The 22381-nt window shown below is 38.1% G+C and overlaps 1 protein-coding gene and 1 long non-coding RNA gene across 2 annotated transcripts in view; one reads left to right on the top strand and one right to left on the bottom strand.

Moving 5' to 3' along the window:
- LOC149718252 (fatty acyl-CoA hydrolase precursor, medium chain-like) overlaps positions 1-19198 on the top strand; it is a 32400-nt gene extending 13202 nt beyond the window's left edge. The window contains exons 3-10 of the mRNA XM_089838734.1: positions 13394-13919; positions 14821-15006; positions 15431-15621; positions 15758-15905; positions 16782-16984; positions 17717-17858; positions 17950-18085; positions 18859-19198. Of these exons, the coding sequence (XP_089694860.1) occupies positions 13394-13919; positions 14821-15006; positions 15431-15621; positions 15758-15905; positions 16782-16984; positions 17717-17858; positions 17950-18085; positions 18859-19198 (1872 nt within the window). The remainder of the gene's footprint in view (positions 1-13393; positions 13920-14820; positions 15007-15430; positions 15622-15757; positions 15906-16781; positions 16985-17716; positions 17859-17949; positions 18086-18858) is intronic.
- On the bottom strand, positions 88-22193 carry LOC149718251 (uncharacterized). The gene is made up of 3 exons (XR_016366771.1): positions 21996-22193; positions 18912-19213; positions 88-1400 (listed from the first exon to the last, which is right to left on the bottom strand). It is a non-coding gene; the product is annotated as an uncharacterized LOC149718251 (long non-coding RNA).
- Positions 22194-22381: the final 188 nt, after the last annotated feature.

Genomic DNA, 22381 nt, shown 5'->3' with positions numbered 1-22381 from the left:
ACTACTACCCTGGTATTCACTGATTTCGAGTTATTATTTCAGTGTTTTAGGGATGATCCCTTAATTAAACTGGCATTGTTTCTTAATTAAATTTAAGAGGCCGTCCGTAAAATACTCTGGATGCAATCTTAACTGGAAAACAGTGTTCCTTAATTGTGGCATACAAAATGTCATAGATAGAAGGGAGGTTTCTTATATTACTTCTGATAGAAGTTACATTTTCGACTCAAAATCGATTTCCCAAAGAACATCTCCCTTAATTTATCCCAAACTTATCAGAAACCACCTTTATATTTACCAATACAATTGTTGCCTATTTTAAACCCTGCTTATCGGAAAAAACTCCGATTTAGTTGCTAAGCCTTTGAGGTTAGTAGGCCATTGAGTAGGCCTAGCGTTTTACAAAATAATTCTACATTTCAAAGGCACGCGCTAGCCTGGCGCTTGAGTTATATCAAAAACGTCTATTTTGGTATGAAACCAAAATACCAGATGCCAGCATAGGACTCCAGCAGGAGTCCATCACAGGAAGGGCCTTTAAGGACTCCCGCAGACGCGTTTAAACTTCGTAGTGTCGTGTAGTTGATTGGTTTTATATTAACTGACGGTGTAGCTTTACACTGGGATTGGAAACTGTAAGGAATATAAGGAATTTCGTGTTCCTAGGGACAAGTGACGTGGGGATAGAAATAAAAGTGTGATCTTATAGGATTTTGGAATGTGTCACGAAAGGTTTTGTTTTCTTTCTGAAAGGTAATTATTTTTTGAATTGAATTGAACCAATGGGTGGGGGAGTCTAAAATTGAGCTCGATTATACAGTGTAGGTTGTTTTTTATTTTCAATTGGTTCCTTTAGAAAGGTTTTTAGTTTTTTACTGCCGAATTTGGTTGTTTTAATGAAAATTCGGCATACAGATGTAATTTAATTAAAGTTTTATTTTAAGTTTACAATTATAACGCAATGTAATTAATTTTAATTGGGAATTTAACGCAAAAAATATATATATTATAAAGAAGCGTTACTTAAAATAAGATAAGTATTGCCTCAAAAAGTTGCATTCGCAAGAAAGATCATAACTATCGCAATCGCAAATGTAATCGCAATTTTCGCATCCGGTACAAGAACAATCGTAACCTTCCGATTCTTGGTCTCCGTCCTTTTCGCAATAGCATTTTCCGCAAGTGCAAACGTCAAAGCCGCCATCACCCGTGCAATCGCAATTGCCGCATCCGCATTCCGCGTACTAGCTCGCCATCGCAATAACATTCTTCGCATTCGCACGAGCAATCGCAGTCCGATTCGGAACAATCGCAATCAAGATATCGAGATATACTTCGTTTCATTGGCGCAACATTAGAAGTTTTGCTTTTCATATTGACCTCTCTTTTCACCATCTTATCTGAAATTTTAGAGAAAATTGTATTTCGTACCGCGTTTTTGGATACTGAATACCCGCACTCTTTCAAGGCGTCTTTCTGATAAGTCTGCACTCATAAATTAAGAGGGATATTCTTTGGGAAATCGATTTTGAATAGAAAATGTAATTTCTATTTAACATTTTGACCTATAAGGGACACTATTTTCGAGTTAAGATTGCATACAGAGTATTTTACGGATGACCCCTTAATTAAATTAGGAATCATTGTCTAGTTCAGTTTCTTAATTTAATTTAAGCAGTCATCCGTAAAACACTCCTATGTACAATCTTAACTCGGAAACAGTGTCCCTTGTGGTAAACAAAATGGAGATAGAATTAAGTTACATTTTCAACCCAAAATTGATTTCCCAAAGAACATACATCCCACTTCATTTATGCCACCAAACTTATCATGCATAGACATGGGCGATTAAATTTGAAAAATAAATATTCCATGGAGGAATAGTTCAAAAATTAAGCGTGTTTGCTAAAATTTTACGTATTTAGTATCGTTGATATATAAAGGACAATTATGGGTATCTCGTCTTGAAGACATTTACCCCCAGTTATTCTTATTAACATACATACCATTAGCGGAATTCGCCGCAACACGCAACGCGATAAAGCATACTATAGTCACGAAAATCAAACTTTTTCCCATCATGTTGAATCAGAGTTTCGAAGTTAGTTGCAACAAATGCAGTATAGCAAAGCAGCCCATGCTTGTTCTTATATACCAACCAATTGAACTCAATATAGTTATTGGCGACTTTAGTTCGACAACCCCTCATACGATCAGTGTATTATAAACAGGTCAGTTCCATGTAGAGTAGTTCGTCTCATTAAATATATTTAACGACATTATATATTGTCGTATTAATCCGCCATGCTTTGACTATATTGCATATTGTAACTAGATAGAATAGGCCTATATATACCAAAATATCTGTTGTGTTGTTATAGCCCACTTCTTTTCTGGGACACTCGTGTAGTTCTGATTAAAAAGTGCGGTTGTTCTATATTTTTAACATGTTAGGTTTGTAGGTGGCAAATGTATTTCATACCGCCAGTGGAAAACTCGCAACAAACAGTTAAAATTAGTTAGAGAGATGCGAGTATCACAGCCCTTGCGCCTTCCATTCTATCGCTTTGAAGCCGGATGTAGTCTATAAACTGCGAATACAAAAATGCACGCAGAGATCGGAATTTAAGTTTCTGATAGACTTGGATTAAGTCACAATACATTTAAAATTGACTTAAGCATAAATTTATAATCTACCATAAGTCTACATGTCTAAAATGGATCTATGGTAGGGGAGTATGGCAACTGGGGGAAAGACATTTGGGTGACGACGACTGGGCGTCCGATCATTTGGAGGATTGTAAATAGGGCGTCCGAAAATTGGGTCAATAAAAAACCATAAAATTTGGATGGTCAAAATTTTATGTTCTTTGCGAACAGTCGAGGTCAGGTTAGGTTAGGTTTTGTTTGGTTCAGTTAAGTCAAGTCAGATTTGGTTTGATTCAGATATCTATTCACCCAATTGACGCTCTATCAGTTTCATCGCCACCCAATTGTCGCAAACCCAGTTTTAAATTCTCTGAATTGTTGGACACATAATCGTCGTCACCCAAATGTCTTTCACACTTAAGCCACTCGTAGCTTGGAGGCGCCACTGGGGAAAGAAAAATCTCTCTTATGGGCTGAAGTAAAGGTAGGAGGCGGGAGACGTTCAACCAAAGACCCAATGATGGATACTTAAAGAGGGTTATATGCTTATGACTTAAGTTACAAGATAGGGACGTGACCACCCCGATGTTGTTATAATTTCGAGGCCACTTTCAATTGCACCTTCTTAAGAAGAGCGTAAGTTGCAACTTGCAGCTTTTTTTTTCTTCAACAAAATTGTTATCCCATTTTCCATGGAAATGGGTCATTTTGCTATAAAAATACCGTCGCAACGAGCTCTACGTTATAGGTACTACGTTCTAAATTCGATTGGATTGTACTACATTATTTTGATATTAATCTTTCATCGGTTTCATCCGGAGTTTGCTCTTAAAGCTCTCATGGAAAATTGGGTTTAGTTCGGAGTATATTCAGGCTGATCCGCGACTGATTACGATACGCGAAAATGGGATTCGAGATGGTATCGTTCCTTTCAACCGAATTCCCAATGGACCGAAATCCCATTCGACCGAATATCCCGCAATGATTTTAGATTTCCAGCCCAATGGCTATATTCCCGATGGACCGAAATGAAAAATGTTCCGAATATGCCTCTAAAAAATACATGAATATAACTTGAAACACTGTAGCCGTCAGCGATTCGGTGGTGTAGTGGATACGATGTTGGACTGCGAAGCGATAGGTTGTTGGTTCGAATCTCCGAAAGGTATGTTAATAATATTAAAAGTAAATGTTTGGTGATACTAATTATAACGCTCACTTTCATTCCTTTCAAGGCAAGAGATATATAGAATTAATAAACAAATTGTGCTTAAAATCAAGTACAGTCTTAATGGTAGTTCCATCAATGTCTTTAAATTTTAAATTAAAATTTTAATATTTTGGTTTCGGGTAGGTTAGGTTAGGTTAGTTTAGGTTAGGTTAGGTTTGGTTAGGTTAGGTTAGTTTAGGTTAGGTTAGTTTAGGTTAGGTTAGGTTAGGTTAGGTTAGCTTAGCTTAGCTTAGTTTAGCTTAGCTTAGGTTAGGTTAGGTTAGCTTAGCTTAGCTTAGGTTAGGTTAGGTTAGCTTAGGTTAGGTTAGGTTAGGTTAGCTTAGGTTAGGTTAGGTTGGCTTAGGTTAGTTTAGGTTTGGTTTGGTTCCAATAATTCGTTGACACCTTTTCCAAAATATGCTCCTTTTAATTAGCTACCACCTTTTCCAAAATATGCTCCTTTTAATTAGCTACCACCTTTTCCAAAATATTCTCCCTTTAAATAGCTACCACCTTTTCCAAAACATTCTCCTATTAATTAGCTGCCACCTTTTCCAAAACATTTTCCTATTAATTAGCTGTCACCTTTTTCAAAATATTCTCCTACTAATTAGCTGCAACCTTTTCCAAAACATTCTCCTACTAATTAGCTACCACATTTTCCAAAATATTCTCCTTTTAACTAGCTACCACCTTTTCCAAAATATTCTCCTTTTAATTAGCTACCACCTTTTCCAAAACATTCTCCTATTAATTAGCTGCCACCTTTTCCAAAATATTCTTCTATTAATTAGCTGCCACCTTTTCCAAAATATTTTCCTTTTAATTAGCTGCAACCTTTTCCAAAACATTCTCCTACTAATTAGCTGCCACATTTTCCAAATTCTTCTTCTTTTAATTAGCTACCACCTTTTCTAAAATATTCTCCTATTAATTAGCTGCCACCTTTTCCAAAAGATTTTCCAATTAATTAGCTGCCACCTTTTCCAAAATATTCTCCTATTAATTAGCTGCCGTCTTTTCCAAAATATTCTCCAATTAATTATCTGACATCTTTTCCAAAATATTTCTATTATTGCTAAGAAATTGTTCGTGGTAAGAGGCGGGCTTTTAATACTCATATAAATAATCTTTTTACCTCCAAACAAGGTTGGGTTGGATTAGGTTAGGTTAGGTTAGGTTAGGTTACGTTTGGTTAGGTTAGGTTAGGTTAGGCTAGGGTAGGTGAGGTTCGCCGTAATTAAAACGTAGTTAAAATAAGTGCAGTAATACATTTTCAACTCACATTTATTTTAACAATAATAAGTTGTGAAATTAAAAATATATTTAATGCAAAACCACACAGTATGTCTTCTTCCAGTTCAATAGAATTTCGGTCCAATGGGACTATAATAAAATCGCACCTTTGGCTACGTTCGGTCGAATGGGACCCCCCCAAAAAAACCCCTTCTGTCGAATGGGAATTCGGTTCAATGGGACCAAAGCTTCGAGATCACCAAGAGACCATTTTATCTAGAACGTTCATGAGTTCAAAAAACTGGGAATTCGTTATAGAAATTACATTTTTTCTAATTGGAGATTAAACTTGGTGCTGGGTAAATGTAAGATTTTCGGTTCAGCTCGTGCTGTACTCACTGGACAGTGGTCACTTCGTCCTGGTTTTTCGCGAGAATGAGGCGCCAATTCCTTGAAGCGCGCTCTAGTTTTGAAGTAAAAGGCCTTTTCAGATGATAGAACGTTTGACTCAAATAGATGGATGGGTCAAAAATTTGAGTCAGCAATAATTGGTCAGTGATCAATTTATAATTTGGTCGTTCAACTTGTCTACTTCTGTTCACTAGTTTACTAAACTCAAGTTGACTAATCTAAAAGAGTCAAAACGTTCTTCGTCTGAAAGAGCCTTTAGTTTCATTCAGGCACTCCTCTCCTCGGTGACGTCACGTCACGTGTCTATGACGTATTTCAAATAATTTTACCTTGCAACCACCGATACCATCTTTATTCCCCCCCCCCTTGAAATATTACTTTCATTAGTTCATAGGCAACGTTAATCACGTGTTTTTCGTACGCCCAGGGGTGATCACAGTCCTTACTTTCTCACTTTCAAATTCTGTCTATTTGCCTTTGTTGATAGGCGGTAAAAACCGTCGTAAACCTAGCTCCATCGAAAATCCAAATGGACGGTGTTAAACATACCATAAGGATGGGGATGGGGGCTTTGATATTGGAAATGTCTATTATTTTTTTCAAGATGAGAGTAGATCCCGTTGAAGGATGTACAAGCGAAGAATGTATAGTTTCCTGTTGGTAGAGATTCAGGGTGAAATATTGGCTGCGTTCAGTAACGCTCAACGGAGGCTACGTTGAATGCGCATTCGCCACTGAACGATTTTCGAAACTTCCGGTTTGACGTCACGATTGTAAGCGAAGAGGCATCGAAGTCATCGGCTGTAAGAGCCGATTACTTCGTTGAGCAACGCAATTTGTGACGTATCAGCAATGGCGGAAACTTATCTCCCTGAAGGATTTCGAGAAGTTAATTTGACGGATAATTTCGGAAATGATTATAAAATCGGTGTAGCAGCGACTGAATGAGAAAGAATGATGTCCAATAGTATTTTATGAAATTTTTTCGATTATATCTATGAAGCTTAAAAAGTTATTGGGTTTTAAAGCTTAAGCCTTGGCTAAGTTACTGGTCAGAGTTTTGCCCCTTATGGGGGTTAGTAGGCCCCCGCATATCCATTTCCAAGAACAGTAAAGTTGCCAAAAACCGTTCAGTAGCCTAATACGTCACATGACGTCACGTTAATCAACGGAGCTCAACGCGTTTGGTCTCCGTTGAGCGTTACTGAACGCACCCATTGTAAGAACGGAAGAGATGAGGGGAGAGGGGAAACGACTTCTTCCAAAAATGCGTTTATTTCCGAATGGCCTATCCCTATCGTAAAGAATAATTTACATCCGTATAGGAAACGACTATCAGCTCGTTCAATCGTTTCCCCGATTCAAAGCTATGGTCTGCCCTATGGAAGTATTGTAATGTACAGAGTGTTATACCATTCTAAATACGACCAAACCAGATCAAAGTATAGAGTGAAACTGAGAGGGGAGGAGCTACGGGGAAGTGACGTCAATATTGGTAACTATCTAAATTGTATCGCCTGAGTTGACGACTTGGCCAATATGGTGGCCAAAACCGAGGTAATTAAGAGATAGGAGGGTCTGACGTCATGAGAAACTTCGTATTAGCAGTCTATTGTGAGCTTGGGGAAATTCATATAGATTGTGTGTGGACAAGTGTTGCCAGCCAGTCATTTGTGACGTGTGCAATTCAATTACTGCTATCTACACCAGACTGAATTAAGCTTGTAGAGTTTTCTGTGTTGATTCAGTTTATTATCATTCAGTTCCAAACCTGAATGATGCAGGAGATGCTTTAATAACAAATTATTGGCAACCCTTTCCCTGTAGCGCATGCGCAGTTCAAGTTAAGAAACGGGGGCGGGGAATTTCTCTAGCCCCTAGCTTTAGCACATGAGCACCATCTATTGTCTATAAGCTCTTAAGATCTTTCGGAAACTGGCTGGCAACCATGTTTCCAGACGATCTATACGGAGTAATGTGGGAGGAAATCTCTTTAGCCCCTTAGGAATATAAAATTTATACTGCAAATACTTTTAATGGTACGTTCGACGGAGTTAACACCCTGTAGATACTTGAAAGGGGTGTGAAAAGTGACGGGGCACGGTTTCTTTTATAGTATAGAAATGGAAAAAGTTCTCATTTTTCGCTTTTTCATCCGGAGAGGAGAAGAGGAGAGGATATTTATTCAGTTTCTTGATCTTGGCCGAAAACCTTTAAGAGCTTTGGTAATATTTCCTAACGTACACATACCCGGGCCCTATTCTGACACTTCCAAATTCCAAAGGCGATGCGATATCCCTTTGGGGGAAGCCAAGGAAACGCTTAAAGTGCATACCCTAGCTCGCCCCTCCTTTAAAAGGAAATCGTATAAATGGTTCGAAATCATTTCTACTTGACAACATTTCACCAAAGAGAGAGAGATGGAGAAAGAGAGAGAGGTGGGATGGGATGGGATGGGAGGCCCAAGATCAAAGTTATTATAAGATAAAATCATGGAATGCAGGATCTTATAAATATTTCCTATATGGGATGGTGCAAAACTGAACTGTCCATATTGCAACGGAACGGTTTATGCATTAACAGCAAGGAAATTAAGAATGGTGTTGTTAATTTAATTTCAGTGAACTCGATGTTTAAAGCTATAGGACGTCACAAAGGGGGATTAGGTGATCTGTATAGTTTACTGGTGGCATATCAAGGTCATAATTTAGAAATTTGATTAATAAACTTCAAAGTGGTCGCTGTTTAAAGGTAGTAAATAATGAATCCCCCCTAAGCTCACTGCAATCATTATTTATGCTAATTTGGTCGTGTAAATGTAATTTATTATTAATTATCTGTTCTAGTAATTTTAAGAAATTCCCTGCATGGTTTTTTCATTAGCAATTAAGTTAATTCAAGCCGAATAGGGGAAAATAATATTATTAAAGCTTCCTTTGGAGTTTGGAATAATTCATTTACAAGAATTCCGAGAAAACGTTTCACGAACGGATTTCGTTCGAGTTCAAAAACCGAAAAGAACTGAAACTGTTTAGGGCGTTGATTACGTGTTGAAAGGCTTGGAATTTCCCGCATTTTCTTCTTCTTCTTCTCCCAAAATCCAGTGAATATAAGCAAACTCTAACGACTCCCTTGTATTCCAACAATTCCCGCATTAGAAGCCATCATTTACTAAAACTCTACTTTTCCAGAAGATTTATTTCAGTTTATTTGGCCTATTTCTATTTCCTTTCCAGAGACGTCTTGCGTATAAATTTATTACAATTCCTATATGAATATAGCATAGGTTTATAAGTGATATGTTCCTTCCATAAGTATGACACTACCTATACTTCGTAATGCTAGAGACTTACTGAGAGAGCTATAGCACGAGAGGGGGGGGGACACCTAAATAAACCAAAACCCGTAAACAAATTAATTCTATCAAAACATTCAAAAGGAAAATAACATCAGAAATGAGATGAGACTAGAAGTGAAGGGCTCTAGCATTGGTAGTAGATCCTGGCACCTGCTGGCACTAGTGAACAAATTTGAGGATTTTATGCCGCTTCCCACGAGCTAAAACTAGAGAGAAAAAAATTGGTCGAGTTCCAAAAACATTTCTTACCCCCTTCCCCTCAACTTAAAGCCGCTGAACATGCACGCGGGTGCTGGAATCTAGTTCGGCCGTCTACGCCACGAGCGTCTCACGTTTTGGAGGGAAAATTCAGAAACCGCTACCAGAGGGCCAAGCGTTCGTGTGTTATCAAGAATATTCACTTTCGCCGAGTGAAGAATTTGGTTAGCTCAGTACTTCTGGTCTCATCTCACTTTTGGTACGATGTTTAAGACTTAGAAGTCACGATTTCTTTCTCTCTTATCAATTTCTTTGGTCGACCAATCAGCGCTCACCTTCACATTCTTTTATTTAAATTCTATACTTTCCTTAGATTCGATTATGTTTAACATTCCCCAATTTACGTACTACACAGAGCATAAATAATATTTTAACCCTATTTAAGGTTCTTTTTCCTTAATCCCATTATAAAAACTGGGAGAAGGTAGGATTTTTGATTTCCAAGTTGAAATCGGATTTAAAACGAAACATGTTAACGGACATAAATATGTCGTTTATACCCTAGTACTATCTTCCCGAAACACAATTTCTTATTTTTTTTTTCAACGGGATCGAACCCGAATCCCAAAGAATTCAATTATCCTCTCTAGCTGCTAAAGTAAAAAAGAAAAAAAAAATAGAAGGGCAAGAAAAAAAACACTGTTTATCTGAACACTTGGACGTTTTTATAAGAGTACATTTCTTAGGATGTTTTTTTGGGCTCTTCACTAAAAAAAAAACGTGGATTTTTATTCGCTTCAGTAACCTTCATTCGCAAGGATAAGGGTTATAACTGAAGTAAATTAAATTCGACGTTATTAACAAAAATGTTTGGTTGGGCAATATTTCGTGAAAATTATTTTCTATAAATTAATAAAACCTTGTTAATTCGAGAACTAATTAACCTAGAGCTAATTAATTGGTAGAGGGAAATCTGGCCTGTGATATCCTAGAAGGATTTCCAATTGGTATTTAAATTCTTAGAGTTCTGACGTCACAAAGTTGTTCTACATTGTGACCAGTGGGAATAAAAACTAACTTGTTTAATACCTTAATTACTTTTGGTGTGTTTGATATAATCTCAAAGTATTAGGTATCGTTCGATAGAGGACAATCTAACCTATGATATCCTAAAAGGGTTTTCAATTAACATCAAAATTGGCAGAGTTCTGACGCCACAAAGTTGTTCTACATTCTGGGATCCGGGGTATAAAAACTAATTTGTTTAAAACCTTAATTACTCGAAAGCTCTGTTTGAAGTAACCCCAAAGTATTATACACCGTTCGATAGAGAACAATTTGACCTTTCATACCCTTAAAAGCAATTTGCGCTATGGTTGAAATTGACCGACCTATGTCTCCTTAAACTTGGTCAATTATCTGACCACAATACAAAACAACAAAAATCATTATTAAATCCGATATTGATATTCCTTCAAACCTTAATGTATCTTTGAGTTAATGTACTTTCAAAAACCAAGAAAAAGAAAAAGTATTAGGAACTTGGTATAGAGGTGCGAATTCTAAGCGTCCCTCCAAGATTTTAGTAGAAAAAAGAGAAATAAGAAGAGATTAGGACGTAACAGCTAAAAGTTGAAGTCGTAATTCCAAAGCGAGGACAACGAGAGGAAAAACAGATAAAAGTGACGTGTACTGGGAAGGAAATCTCCAACCAATTGGACCATGGAATCCAATGAGGGAGACCATGCACTCGAACCAATAGGAGCTGATGCCTGCAGGAGCTTTACTGTAAGATTTACAACCAACCCCTAGAAAACGTCGTCGACGGAACGAAGACGCCAACCAGCCACGTTTAGCCAGTTCTAATTTGGATAGTGCGGTGGCCAACGTACGTCCTAAACTCTGATTTTATCCCTTTTAACGAAACTGACTCGAGGTACGAGTATATACGACTTCGACAGAGGTACATCGGACTTCTTGGTTGGAGACTTAGAAGGAAAGAACATTAGCAAAGGCATATAGACATAACAGAGTGTGAGTGAGTCATTGGGGATAGGGGTGAATGAATGAAAGTCTTCTATATTGATTCTTCTTCATCACAGCGCAAACCTGATAAATGAAATTAGACACGCTAGTATAGAGTGGTACTGAGAGGGGAGGAGCTACGGGGATGTGACGTCAATATTGGTATAGTCTAAATTGTACGGCCTGAGCTGCTAACGACTTACAATATGGTCGCCAAAACCGAGGTAAGAGATAAGAGGGTGAGACGTCACGAGAAATTTCGTGGTAGCGGACTACACGTTGGCGGATCAGATGCGATGTGTTACTTTCGGTCTCACTTTCCGTTATTTCGTTTTGCTCATGAGGATATGCATTTTTGCATAGATTCTCATTTATTCCCGGACAGCTAGTCCATCCCTGCAGTTTTACTTTCCCCATTAACGTTAATGCTCTTAATGCGATGAGAAGATCTGAGTCTTTCTCCTTCTGGTTATGCATGCGTGGAGCATTAAACTGTTCTTTTCCCTATCCTTAACTTCAAGTTACACCCGTACTGTTTATAACGCTTGAAAAATAGACTGTAATATCTTCAACCAAACGTTGCACCCGAACTGGTAGTGCCACGAAAAATTAGGCTTAAGAAATTAAAGCTTACACTCGGAAGTTGCAACTTGCACCTCTATGGTCTGTGCCAAGAAAAATTAGGCTTAATAAATAAGCTGTAATATCTTAATCCAAGGCTTAAATCCAAAGTTGCCCACTCATTGTTTGTGCCAAGAAAGATTAGGCTTAATAAATAAACTGTAATATCTTAAACCAAGGCTTAAATCCAAAGTTGCGCGCTCGGAGCTTGCTCGGATTTTGTGCCAAGAAAAATTAGGGTTAACAAATAAACTGTAATATCTTAAACCAACGCTTAAGCCCAACGTTGCAGGCTCAAATTTCTCAGTGTTTGTGCCAATAAAATTAGGCTTAAACAATAGACTGCAATTAGGTCAAGCAAAAGAAGATGGTTCAAATTAAGCTTAACAGCACGAACCGCTATAGTAAAGAATAAAGTTGCAATATATGTTTTGCCATGCACTTAAATAAAGCGAGTATAAAAATACATTTTCTTATAAAAGCAATTGCTACACGCAACAGAAGATGAATTAGGAACGTAGCTAGGTTATAACGCGGTCTACTTATACGTCAAAGACAAGACGGGAGACACGGAAAGGTAATTTAGTTTCGGTCTAGTCGCTCTACCGTTAAAAACAATGTATAATGAAGACAGGGGGATAAAAACCTCACTCTTATTTCACGTAATAACCTCTTCGTAACGTCAAGCTAATGACCGTGATGCCACTCGGCCAAAAAAAAAAGAAACAAGAGAAAAAATCCGAGAACTTAATTTGTTTTTGTAGCTCAGCCATCTTCCTCCTACCAATATACAGTGGAAATCTTCAGTGTGCAGGGTGTTTATGATAAGTCTGCCATAAATTAAAGGGTTAAACTGAGTAAAAAGTGTCTACAATATTTAGTAACTTAGGTATGGGCTCCTAAACATTGATTGTCCCCTAACACAAGTACACTTTAATTTATGGTAGACTTATTAGAAGAAACACCCTGTATACTTATGAATGCACATTGTTAATTTAATTCCGCTGGGATTTAATACACTGCCATCTATGGAGGGGTAAAGTACGGGTACCGGTATATGAGTCTGAAGAAAAACAAACATACGATTTCTGAGCGAGAAAATTTGGTTTTTAAAAAAACATTTTCAACAACCTTTATGTAATATGGGAAAAATTACCAGCGGGGTTTTGGGTTTTATTTCACGTAACGCAACGGTGTAATGGGCTCAAGTTTGAAGTTTACGAGGTTTCAGTGAAGATATTTAGGTAGAATATTTTAGAAGCAAAGCAAGGTGATTTCCAATTAAAATCGAGAGTCCCTGATGCTGCCCAGTAGTATGCCAATAGACCATTCTTTTAATTACTTATTGTGAAACCATCAAAACACAGAGGGGAGGTCGCCCTCTTAGGTTATATCCCTGGCACCAACCAAGAGGCAAACGCCAGACGGAGTTCACCCGAGTTCAGAACTAAACGCAGAGAGAGGCTAGCCAACTCCTGCTGCCTCTAGCGGTGCTTCTTGACGTCAGGGAAATAACCCAAGAAGGTGACCTTTCCCCGCCCCTGTGATATTTGCTTCTTTAACTGGAATTTATTGAATCTTATTCCTAATACCCAAGTTCCTAACCCAATAATCACCCAGGGGACGCTACTACGTCCCACAACACGTCCTTACTAACTTACAAATTATGTTTTTGACTTATATAGCGACACCAAAAATTGGATGAAAACGATACGTGGTCAAGCGAAAACGAAGGAGGAATTCCTTCCTCATCATCGACGGAGGACCAAGATGAAGAGGATCTGAAGCGTGAAGCGGCCAGAGTTAGGTCGAACGACTCGAAAGGCGGACGGCAACGTTTCGAAAGAGCCAGCGTTGGCGGCGGTGAACCAATTTCAACGACGACAGCCTCTTCCTTTAACCCTCCTGAACGAAAGAAGAGCGGCGGAGACGCGGATGAGGAAGCTCAAGAGCGAGAGAGAGAAAGAGGCGATGGAGAAGACGATAAAGAAAAGAGAAAAAAGAAAAGAAAACCACCACCGGCTTCGATTAAGGAGGAGGTACGGGAGGCTCAAGAGGAGGAGGAGGAGGATGAACCTTTGATGCCCGTCATGGTTTATTTTCACGGAGGTTCTTATCAAATGAGTGGTGGACGATTTTACCCCGGGGAATGGCTTACCTACATGGGTGGAGTCGTCGTTGTAACCCTCAATTATCGTTTGGGACCTTTCGGTGAGATACTACTAGTACCATTAATATAAAACACCTGTTGACTCGACATTAGTTAGTATGATTCGGGTTTTTCTATTGGCATATATATAAAAGTTAATCATTGAATAAATGGCATCAGGGAAAATAGAAATAAGAAGTAAATGAAACAGAAGTTCTAAAAATTAAAGGGTTTCAACAAGGCCTATTTTATTCTAAAAATAAATATTAATTAGCATATATTATGCAGTGAGCCTATCTCTAAATAGTGATCACTTTGAAAATAATTAATAAATTTCGAAGTGAGATAAATTATTCGCTAAGGTAAAATTCAAGGTCATATATAATGATTAGTCTTTCTAGCTCTTCCCACATAATCCGCCTATAAATACGTTGAGTGAAAATAAAATGGTTTTCACGTACACAATGATTCGTAGTAGCTGTATGCATTCCTGGGAGCGTTTATAAATAAGACAAAGGCTTAAAATCAGATAGCTTTTCCTTTTTAAATTCATGGCGGAGTTATAGTGCATGAAGCCTTTTAAACCCGGCTGCGAGCTGACCCAACTCTTTCTTTCTCCTTAAGAGATACGTTGATGGATTGACAGAGAGTTGTCTCCCAAGTGGTTCGGTTGCTTTTCCCATTTCAAAGAATGTTAAAGACCAAAGTGAAAAATGGGTGGCAAAAAGAAATCCCTCAATGGGTTTCGCAAGGTCGCGTTTTTTTCCCGCAACTGATTCCTTCATTATTAAACCCAAAAAGACTAAAAGAGTTAGAGAACAAAGTCAGTTGGATTTTTCCAACTGGTTTTTTTGTCGAGTAATCAAAGACAAGGGAGCGCGGGTTAAGCTGTCGGAACCCGTATTTTCCAAGCGCCTAACTTCTTCAAGTGGGAATATATATTGTTCCCTTTCTTCCAAAAAGGTTTTCTAAGTACCGGAGACAATGTCTTACCAGGCAACGCGGGTCTAATGGATCAATTACTGGCATTGGAATGGGTTCGCAATAATATCAAGGCATTTGGTGGACATCCGGGTAGGATTACCATTTTTGGTAACTCGGCAGGTGGAGCGTGTGTTGGTTTACATATGTTATCACCCTTGACCAATGGTAAGTTAGCTTTGACCTTTCTCTTATGTGGTCCCATTTAAGTAACGGTATGACGCTTCCAACTGATTACCGTTATGCCAAATTTCTTATACCTGCGGCTCACAAACCAGGGGTTCAGGGCCGGATTAAAGGGGGGGTGGGCTTTTTGGAGGCGCATTGAGTTATATTCCCCCTTAGCAACATTTGCTGAAGGGGGCGCACATTATCTCGGCCCCAGGGTGCAAAATTGCTTAATCCGGCCCTGCAGGGGTTGATTGATATGCTAGTTTTGAATGGCAACTAAACTATTTAACTATTTAGGTTCACTGAAATTGTTCTACGCACTTCAATCGTTGTTTATGTTGCTTATGACGCGCTTGGCTGTTTGTTTATTTGTTTACGTTCGCTTCCCTTTTGCTTGAATGGACATTGTTGTCTCTTATAGGAATGTTTACGGCCGCCATAGCTCAAAGCGGTAGCGCGGTGGCCAAATGGGCTGTTCAAAGACACCCTAAAAGACAAGCTCAACGTTTGGCCCGAGACGTCGGTTGCGAAGACAGCGAAAACAGCGAAGCCATCCTTCAATGTTTGAAGAATCAATCGGCCGAAAACATCGCTCGCAAAGCGGGAATTCCGGTCTGACACCCAAGAATTTATATTACTTCCGACATATCCTTACGTGCATAATATATCCTCTAACCAGGACACCCCAAATATCCAGCTACGTAGATGATCTATAGTTAGAGTATCAATTTCTATTCCTGTTATACAGAACGCCATGTCGATTCGTTTCGCGCCAGTTATTGACCGGAACTTTCTTCCGGGCGATCCGGAAACTCTAGTTCGGAAAGGAAAAATTCATCCAGTTCCTTTCATGACGGGATTGACCAAAGACGAGGTCTCCGTTTGGATGAGCCATTGTAAGTAAAAACCTAACTATTACCCATGAGAATTGTGTATGGGGCACTCGTTCTCTCTCTCTCTATCTAAACACTCTTCCGTATATTGGTATCAAAGGCAAATATGAAGTAATGAGAGTGTGGGTTGTGTCACCGAAAATAATGCTAATAAAAAACCGGTATCGACCCGTTTCTAGCGGATTACAACTGATTTATACCGATTTCATTACCGATCAACAGATCGACCGATAAGTAACTGATTTTAATCGATTCTTAACCCACTTTAATCGATTCTTAACCCACTTTAATCGATTCTTAACCCACTTTAATCGATTCTTAACCCACTTTAATCGATTCTTAACCCACTTTAATCGATTCTTAACCCACTTTAATCGATTCTTAACCCACTTTAATCAATTCTTAACCCACTTTAATCAATTCTTAACCCACTTTAATCGATTCTTAACCCACTTTAATCGATTCTTAACCTATTTTAATCGATTCTTAACCTACTTTAATCGATTCTTAACCTATTTTAATCGATTCTTAACCTACTTTCATCGATTCTTAACCTATTTTAATTAATGATTTTCCGACTATTAATCGATATCTACCGATTAGTAACAGATTTTTACCGACTATTAATCGATATCGACCGATTATACTTAACCTCTAACCTTGCTGGAAATACAAAACTACTAAAAACTTTCATTACCCTTACATCCCATCATTACTATTTGCCTTTGACGGTAAATAAAGAAGGACTCGGTAAACTTTTAACTCCCGATGGAGATGATTGAGAAAAAAAAAAGAGTTCTATTTCCTGAAGAGCCAAATTTTATCTTTTTAGGGTTTAGGTCTAACCTTAATTTGATGGATAATTTTTGATTTCCCCAGACAGCAATCCGTCGTCGGTTAAATTGACAAAACAGAAAGTGAAGAAGTATTTGCAACATCTACTATCGGAGAACTGCAGTTCGAGCGAAGCCAATTTGGAAGCGGTCGTTCACGCCGTTTACACCGAGTACACCCGCAAAAAGATCATCATCGATCAAGCTAATTCTTCCGGAAAACCAATCGGAGCTCTCATCTTGGCCGAGGTATAAATACCCCCTTCCTTTACTCCCGTCCTGACTCCCGCGCCTGCCTTACTATCTCAATCTACCACGTCTCGGGTTGGGTCAGACTTGGTCAGACGTCGGCCTAGGCTAACCGAATCTAATCTAACACACGGGCGCCAAGTGCCTGCTATACCCGAAGTATATTAACTTGAAGATATCGAGATAGTCATAAGCAAGGACATGCAGAAAATCTATCCGTTTACATTCTTTGCTCTTTTAAAAGACTTTTAAGTTAACTTCCAGTTGAGACTTAAAGGGGCTCTCCCACCCCTCTCCTAAGCTCTATGAGAAATATAGTCGTTAGTCCCATAGTCCGAACAGCCCTTTAAAGGGAGGATGAAAAGGAAAATAAAATGATTTTTGATCGATTCTTCTACTTATTATAAGACCTTCTCCGAATGATTTTAAAATTTAAATTAGGTTGCATAGATAATTAAAAATTTGCACTTCCGACCAATCGCCTAACGTCCCTGCCTTTTTGTTAACAAAATTCACCACGTGACACTCTCTATATCTCGCGCCATTGTTAAGGCGCGATGCCAATTTTCATCAAATCTGGCGTGTTAAATTTCATTTTAAAATCGTTTAAAAATCAATGGATTCTTTCATTAAGATTTCGAGTCATTCTAAAGCCATTGCCCTAATTGAACTTGAATTGCCGCTTTCGAGTTTGGTATGGTAATTAAATTATCATTTTGTTGGGGGTGATAGATTATATCGGACGTTGGTCTTAAAGCACCGGGCGTTCAATTGGCTAAACTTATTTCGAAGCATTCGAGTCTACCAGTTTACATGTACGAATTCGTCTATTGGAGTCCAGACGATATTAGCATACAAAATAATAGTTGGGTTGGTAAGTTCGAATTTTAAATGAATTTTTTTGGTTCGGTTGGTGTTTTTTTCACTCGACCCTATGTTGACCTTTTAAAAATTGCACCCAACAGGTTCTTACCACGAAAGCGAATTACATTACATATTCGGGCTACCATTCTTAGACCTGAAAAACTCGTTTCGCCAAGCGGAAGATGCCGAAATAAGTAGAAATATGATCCGGATGTGGACGGATTTTGCCAAATTTGGGTAAATACCAAAAAAAAAAAAGTTCAAACTACTTGTAAACCTCATAAGTAACATTAGCAATAATAAGTATCATATGCTTTCAATGAAATACAATAAGCCGTGCTGTTTTCATAACTTATCACGATTTGAAAAGCCTTATCGCGAGAGATTTCAAAACCCCTTATCAGGAGAGATTTCAAAACCCCCTTATCAGGAGAGATTTCAAAACCCCCTTATCAGGAGAGATTTCAAAACCCCCTTATCAGGAGAGATTTCAAAACTCCCTTATCAGGAGAGATTTCAAAACCCCCTTATCAGGAGAGATTTCAAAACCCCCTTATCGCGAGAGATTTCAAAACCCCCTTATCAGGAGAGATTTCAAAACCCCCTTATCAGGAGAGATTTCAAAACCCCCTTATCAGGAGAGATTTCAAAACCCCCTTATCGCGAGAGATTTCAAAACCCCCTTATCGCGAGAGATTTCAAAACCCCCTTATCGCGAGAGATTTCAAAACCCCTTATCGCGAGAGATTTCAAAACCCCCTTATCGCGAGAGATTTCAAAACCCCCTTATCAGGAGAGATTTCAAAACCCCCTTATCAGGAGAGATTTCAAAACCCCCTTATCAGGAGAGATTTCAAAACCCCCTTATCAGGAGAGATTTCAAAAAAAACCTTGATTTCTAAATAAATTTAGCACAGGAAAGTGTCCTACTTATTCTTACTACTTTACTTATGTCTACGGAAATTTATTTCCTAAGCGTCCTAAGCCTATTTCCTATACCCTCACCATAGAAACCCAACTCCGGATTTCGGAGCGGTAAATTTTACATGGCAACAGTACTCACCCGGTCAGCACAAGTACGCATCAATTGGTTCGACGATGGAGATGAAAAAGGTTTACAAAGAGAGGCGGATGACCTTCTGGAACAGTTTCATCCCGTTGTTTACCGAGCATCCGATGGCCGTGACGGTCAAACGAACCATTTGTTCGACGCAACAACTTCTCTGCGCCACCATCATCTTAGCGGTCATGAGCGCCACGTGTTTGACTATCATTGTTTACATGCTTTGCTCACGTCGAAAACGAAAGGAAGTTGGGCTTGTCATCCAGGGAAGTCCCACTTCCGTTTGAGGGATTTTGAAAAATCTGTTTCGAAAAAATTTAAAAAGTTCTAAACTTTATGAATGATCTGATCTGGGGGCCTATTCTGTAAGCTTCGAAAGCGAGTTGTCGATCGACATCTCTCTCGATCTCGAACCGAGATCTCGAAAATCACAAAAATGGTATTCTGTAAGAAGTTGTCGAACTTAAATATCTCGATTATCGACAAAGTTGTCGAACTAGATATCGACAGGGTAGTAGCTGTCGAGATCGTCTTTTCGTTTCGAGTAACCCTTCTTTCATGAGTTTTAATCTTAGTGTAAATAGCTGCCCTTCTACATTTAGCTCGCTTTGAGTTAGATAATCAAGCTAGAGAAATTATTAGGTGAATTTTACGAAGACACCGTGTTGTCAGAAGTATATAAAATTTCATATATACCTCTGGTGTTGTAATGTTAACGCCCAGGCAAAACAGTCCCCCTTAAATTTTGCAGGGACGTTAAATAAATTGCTTTTAATCTATAGCCATCTTGAAAAATGCTGCAAGAAATGTGGAATAATTTCTGCGCTTTTCAACTGATTCCCCGAACATTAGGTACACCGGTACACGTTATCAAATATACAGGATTTGTGAGTTTTGGGGTATGATTTGAAACCATATTCTAAAATGGCGGCCCAAAAAGTAACAAAGATGTCCCGACGGGCAACGATGCTGAAATTTATGCAGGGACGTTACTCTTAATCGTAGGTGCACATCAAGAAATATGGCTTGAATGCACGGCCATCTTGAAAAAAGGCGGCGAGAAATATAACTATCCTTTCGGAATAACGTCCTACTCTCGAAACCGTTCGACTAAAAATAAAAAGTGTCTTATGGGTTTTCGGGTTTAACATGCCGTCATCTTTTAAAATGGCGGTCGAAAAGTAACACTAATGTTATGCCCCTTTGCTACTAGTTAGAGATAAATCTATACGTTTAGAGCAGTCGAATAAAAACTTTAGCCTGTAGATCATAGGTTATGGTTATGTAAATAATAATATGGTATTAGCCAAATTACTTTTAAATACTTATTTTTATACTGTCTATCCTACTTCAAATTAGATGCCTTAAAACCTGCAAGAATTAAACTAAACCCTCACATCCTAAACAAAAATAAACGATCTTATTTTTTCGTCCGCTAATAATAGTTTCAAGTTTCGCGCCTCCTAGAGTCCTATTATGATTGGTCCCATGAAACGGAAGTGCGTCACTCTTTCGACATCTATGCTGTACTCGAAGATCGAGAACTCCGGTATCGAACTCGAACGATACATGTTATAGAATACCATTTTTCGTTCGAGAAGGATCTCGATCGATACGACTATCTTCGAGATCGTGTTCGCTTCGAGATCGAGATCGACATCTAAGAAAATTACAGAATAGCCCCCCTGGGTTTGGGCCTTTGATGTTTACAACGTGTTCATCAAGACAGTAATATTTTGACTTAAGCCTAACGGTAATTAATGTAAGAACAGGGAATAGAGAGGGCACAAGTCAAAAGGTTACTACTACAATAGTTCAGGAAAAATCCGTAACATAATAATATGGAAATAAGGCAAAAATCATTGTGTTTGACAGTCGCAAAGGCTTAGCGGAATATTTTGTTAAATGGAGAATGAGATTGTCAAACAACCATTTTTAATTGATTCTGAACAAAAACCTTACCAAAATATTTAACTTGATTTCATTTGAAATTTCAACAGTTTCAAAGTTGAAGTACTAAGCCTAACGTTAGCATCTCAACTTTTGAAATTAGGCCTAAATAAAATCCACCTTATTCCCGATGAGTGTGCCAGGCTCTAAAGCAGACGACTCGTCATTTTGATTCAGATTCGCCACTGAAAAATCACACGTTAAGCCTTGGCATATGCATCGGGAATAAGATAGATAAACGGAAGAGTTTTTGACAAGTTTTGTTTATGTCTTTGAGGGGAATTTATATATTTAAATTGATTAAAAATGATTGTCTGACCGTTTCATTCTCCCCTTTAGCTCGAATTAATAGGTCATATAATTCCAATTTCTCACAATTAGTGCCAAATTATTAAAATTTTAATCTCGTTGTGTTTTTGTAAATGGTGGATTTGATGACTGATTTTTTCACAATAATAATAATATTAATAATAATAATAATATATTGATACTTCCAGAATGTTCCAAACGATTGAATTTATATATAAATAAATATGGCGGAAGTTTATTGGGTAAGAAAGAAAAGAAGGGTTAGTGTAATTAAACTTCCGAGTTAAAAACTGTGATAGTCGCGAGAAAATTAAATTTAAATGATGGATTAGACGAGTGTTAAGTATTAAAAATGATTTAGAAATTTACAATAAGGAAAAAACGGATGGATTAGTCTCAACTTGGGTCTCTAAATAAATAATAAGCCAAGGCTTAAGAATGGAAGTCGCGCTAAGCCTAATTTCCACGAAAACTATGGTTTCTGAAAGCGCGCCAAATTCACATTCACCGTTTCGAATTTCCCGCCAAGTTTACTTCCTTTAGGAAGTTGTCATACGACTGGTTAAGGCTCAACAAGTTAAATTAAGAGAAATTAATTAAAACTAATCAAAAACGACATATCCACGAGTACGAATTCATATCAATGATATCATGAATATTTCCACGCAGAAAAGAGGTGGTTTATGAAAAGAATTATACAAGAATAATTTGTAAATAAGAGTGTGATTGTTTCAACAAATATTTTTAACCAAGAATGATACCCCGTTCGTTAATTTTTTATCCTTGTTAAAAGGAAATCTCCAATTTAAGTCAATGTTAAATTACCTTCTCTATATAAATGTATATTGTACAGTTTTTCGCCTACTTTTTATTTGAAATTTTGTAGTTGTTGTTGTTATTATTGAAGTTTGTTGATTATATCAATAGGCTTTCTCTAATACTTCGTTATAAAAGTAATAAAATTATCATTTAAAGTAATGAAGACAATTGCTGTTAATTTTTCTAGGCTTACAGAACATAGTTTTCATCACAGTGTTGCCAAGCCTTTTCAAAGTATGATGGGGTCGGAGCTGGGTGGAGTGGGACTCCAAAAAAAAAAGGGGGGGGGGTAGGCCTCAGAAACGTCGAACTCAAATGTAATTGGTCCATCTGTAGCCCTTACCATGAGAGTCCAACTCCCCCCCCCCCTATTTTTTGCCTTCTACTGGACC

The sequence above is a fragment of the Phalangium opilio genome, unplaced genomic scaffold (assembly GCF_054372755.1).
Source record: "Phalangium opilio isolate 3A_F unplaced genomic scaffold, DU_Popi_V2 ptg000002l_1, whole genome shotgun sequence".
In the NCBI taxonomy this organism is placed as follows: Eukaryota; Metazoa; Arthropoda; class Arachnida; order Opiliones; family Phalangiidae; genus Phalangium; species Phalangium opilio.
Note: the sequence above shows the minus strand (reverse complement) of the source record. Positions and strands in the feature narration are given on the sequence as shown.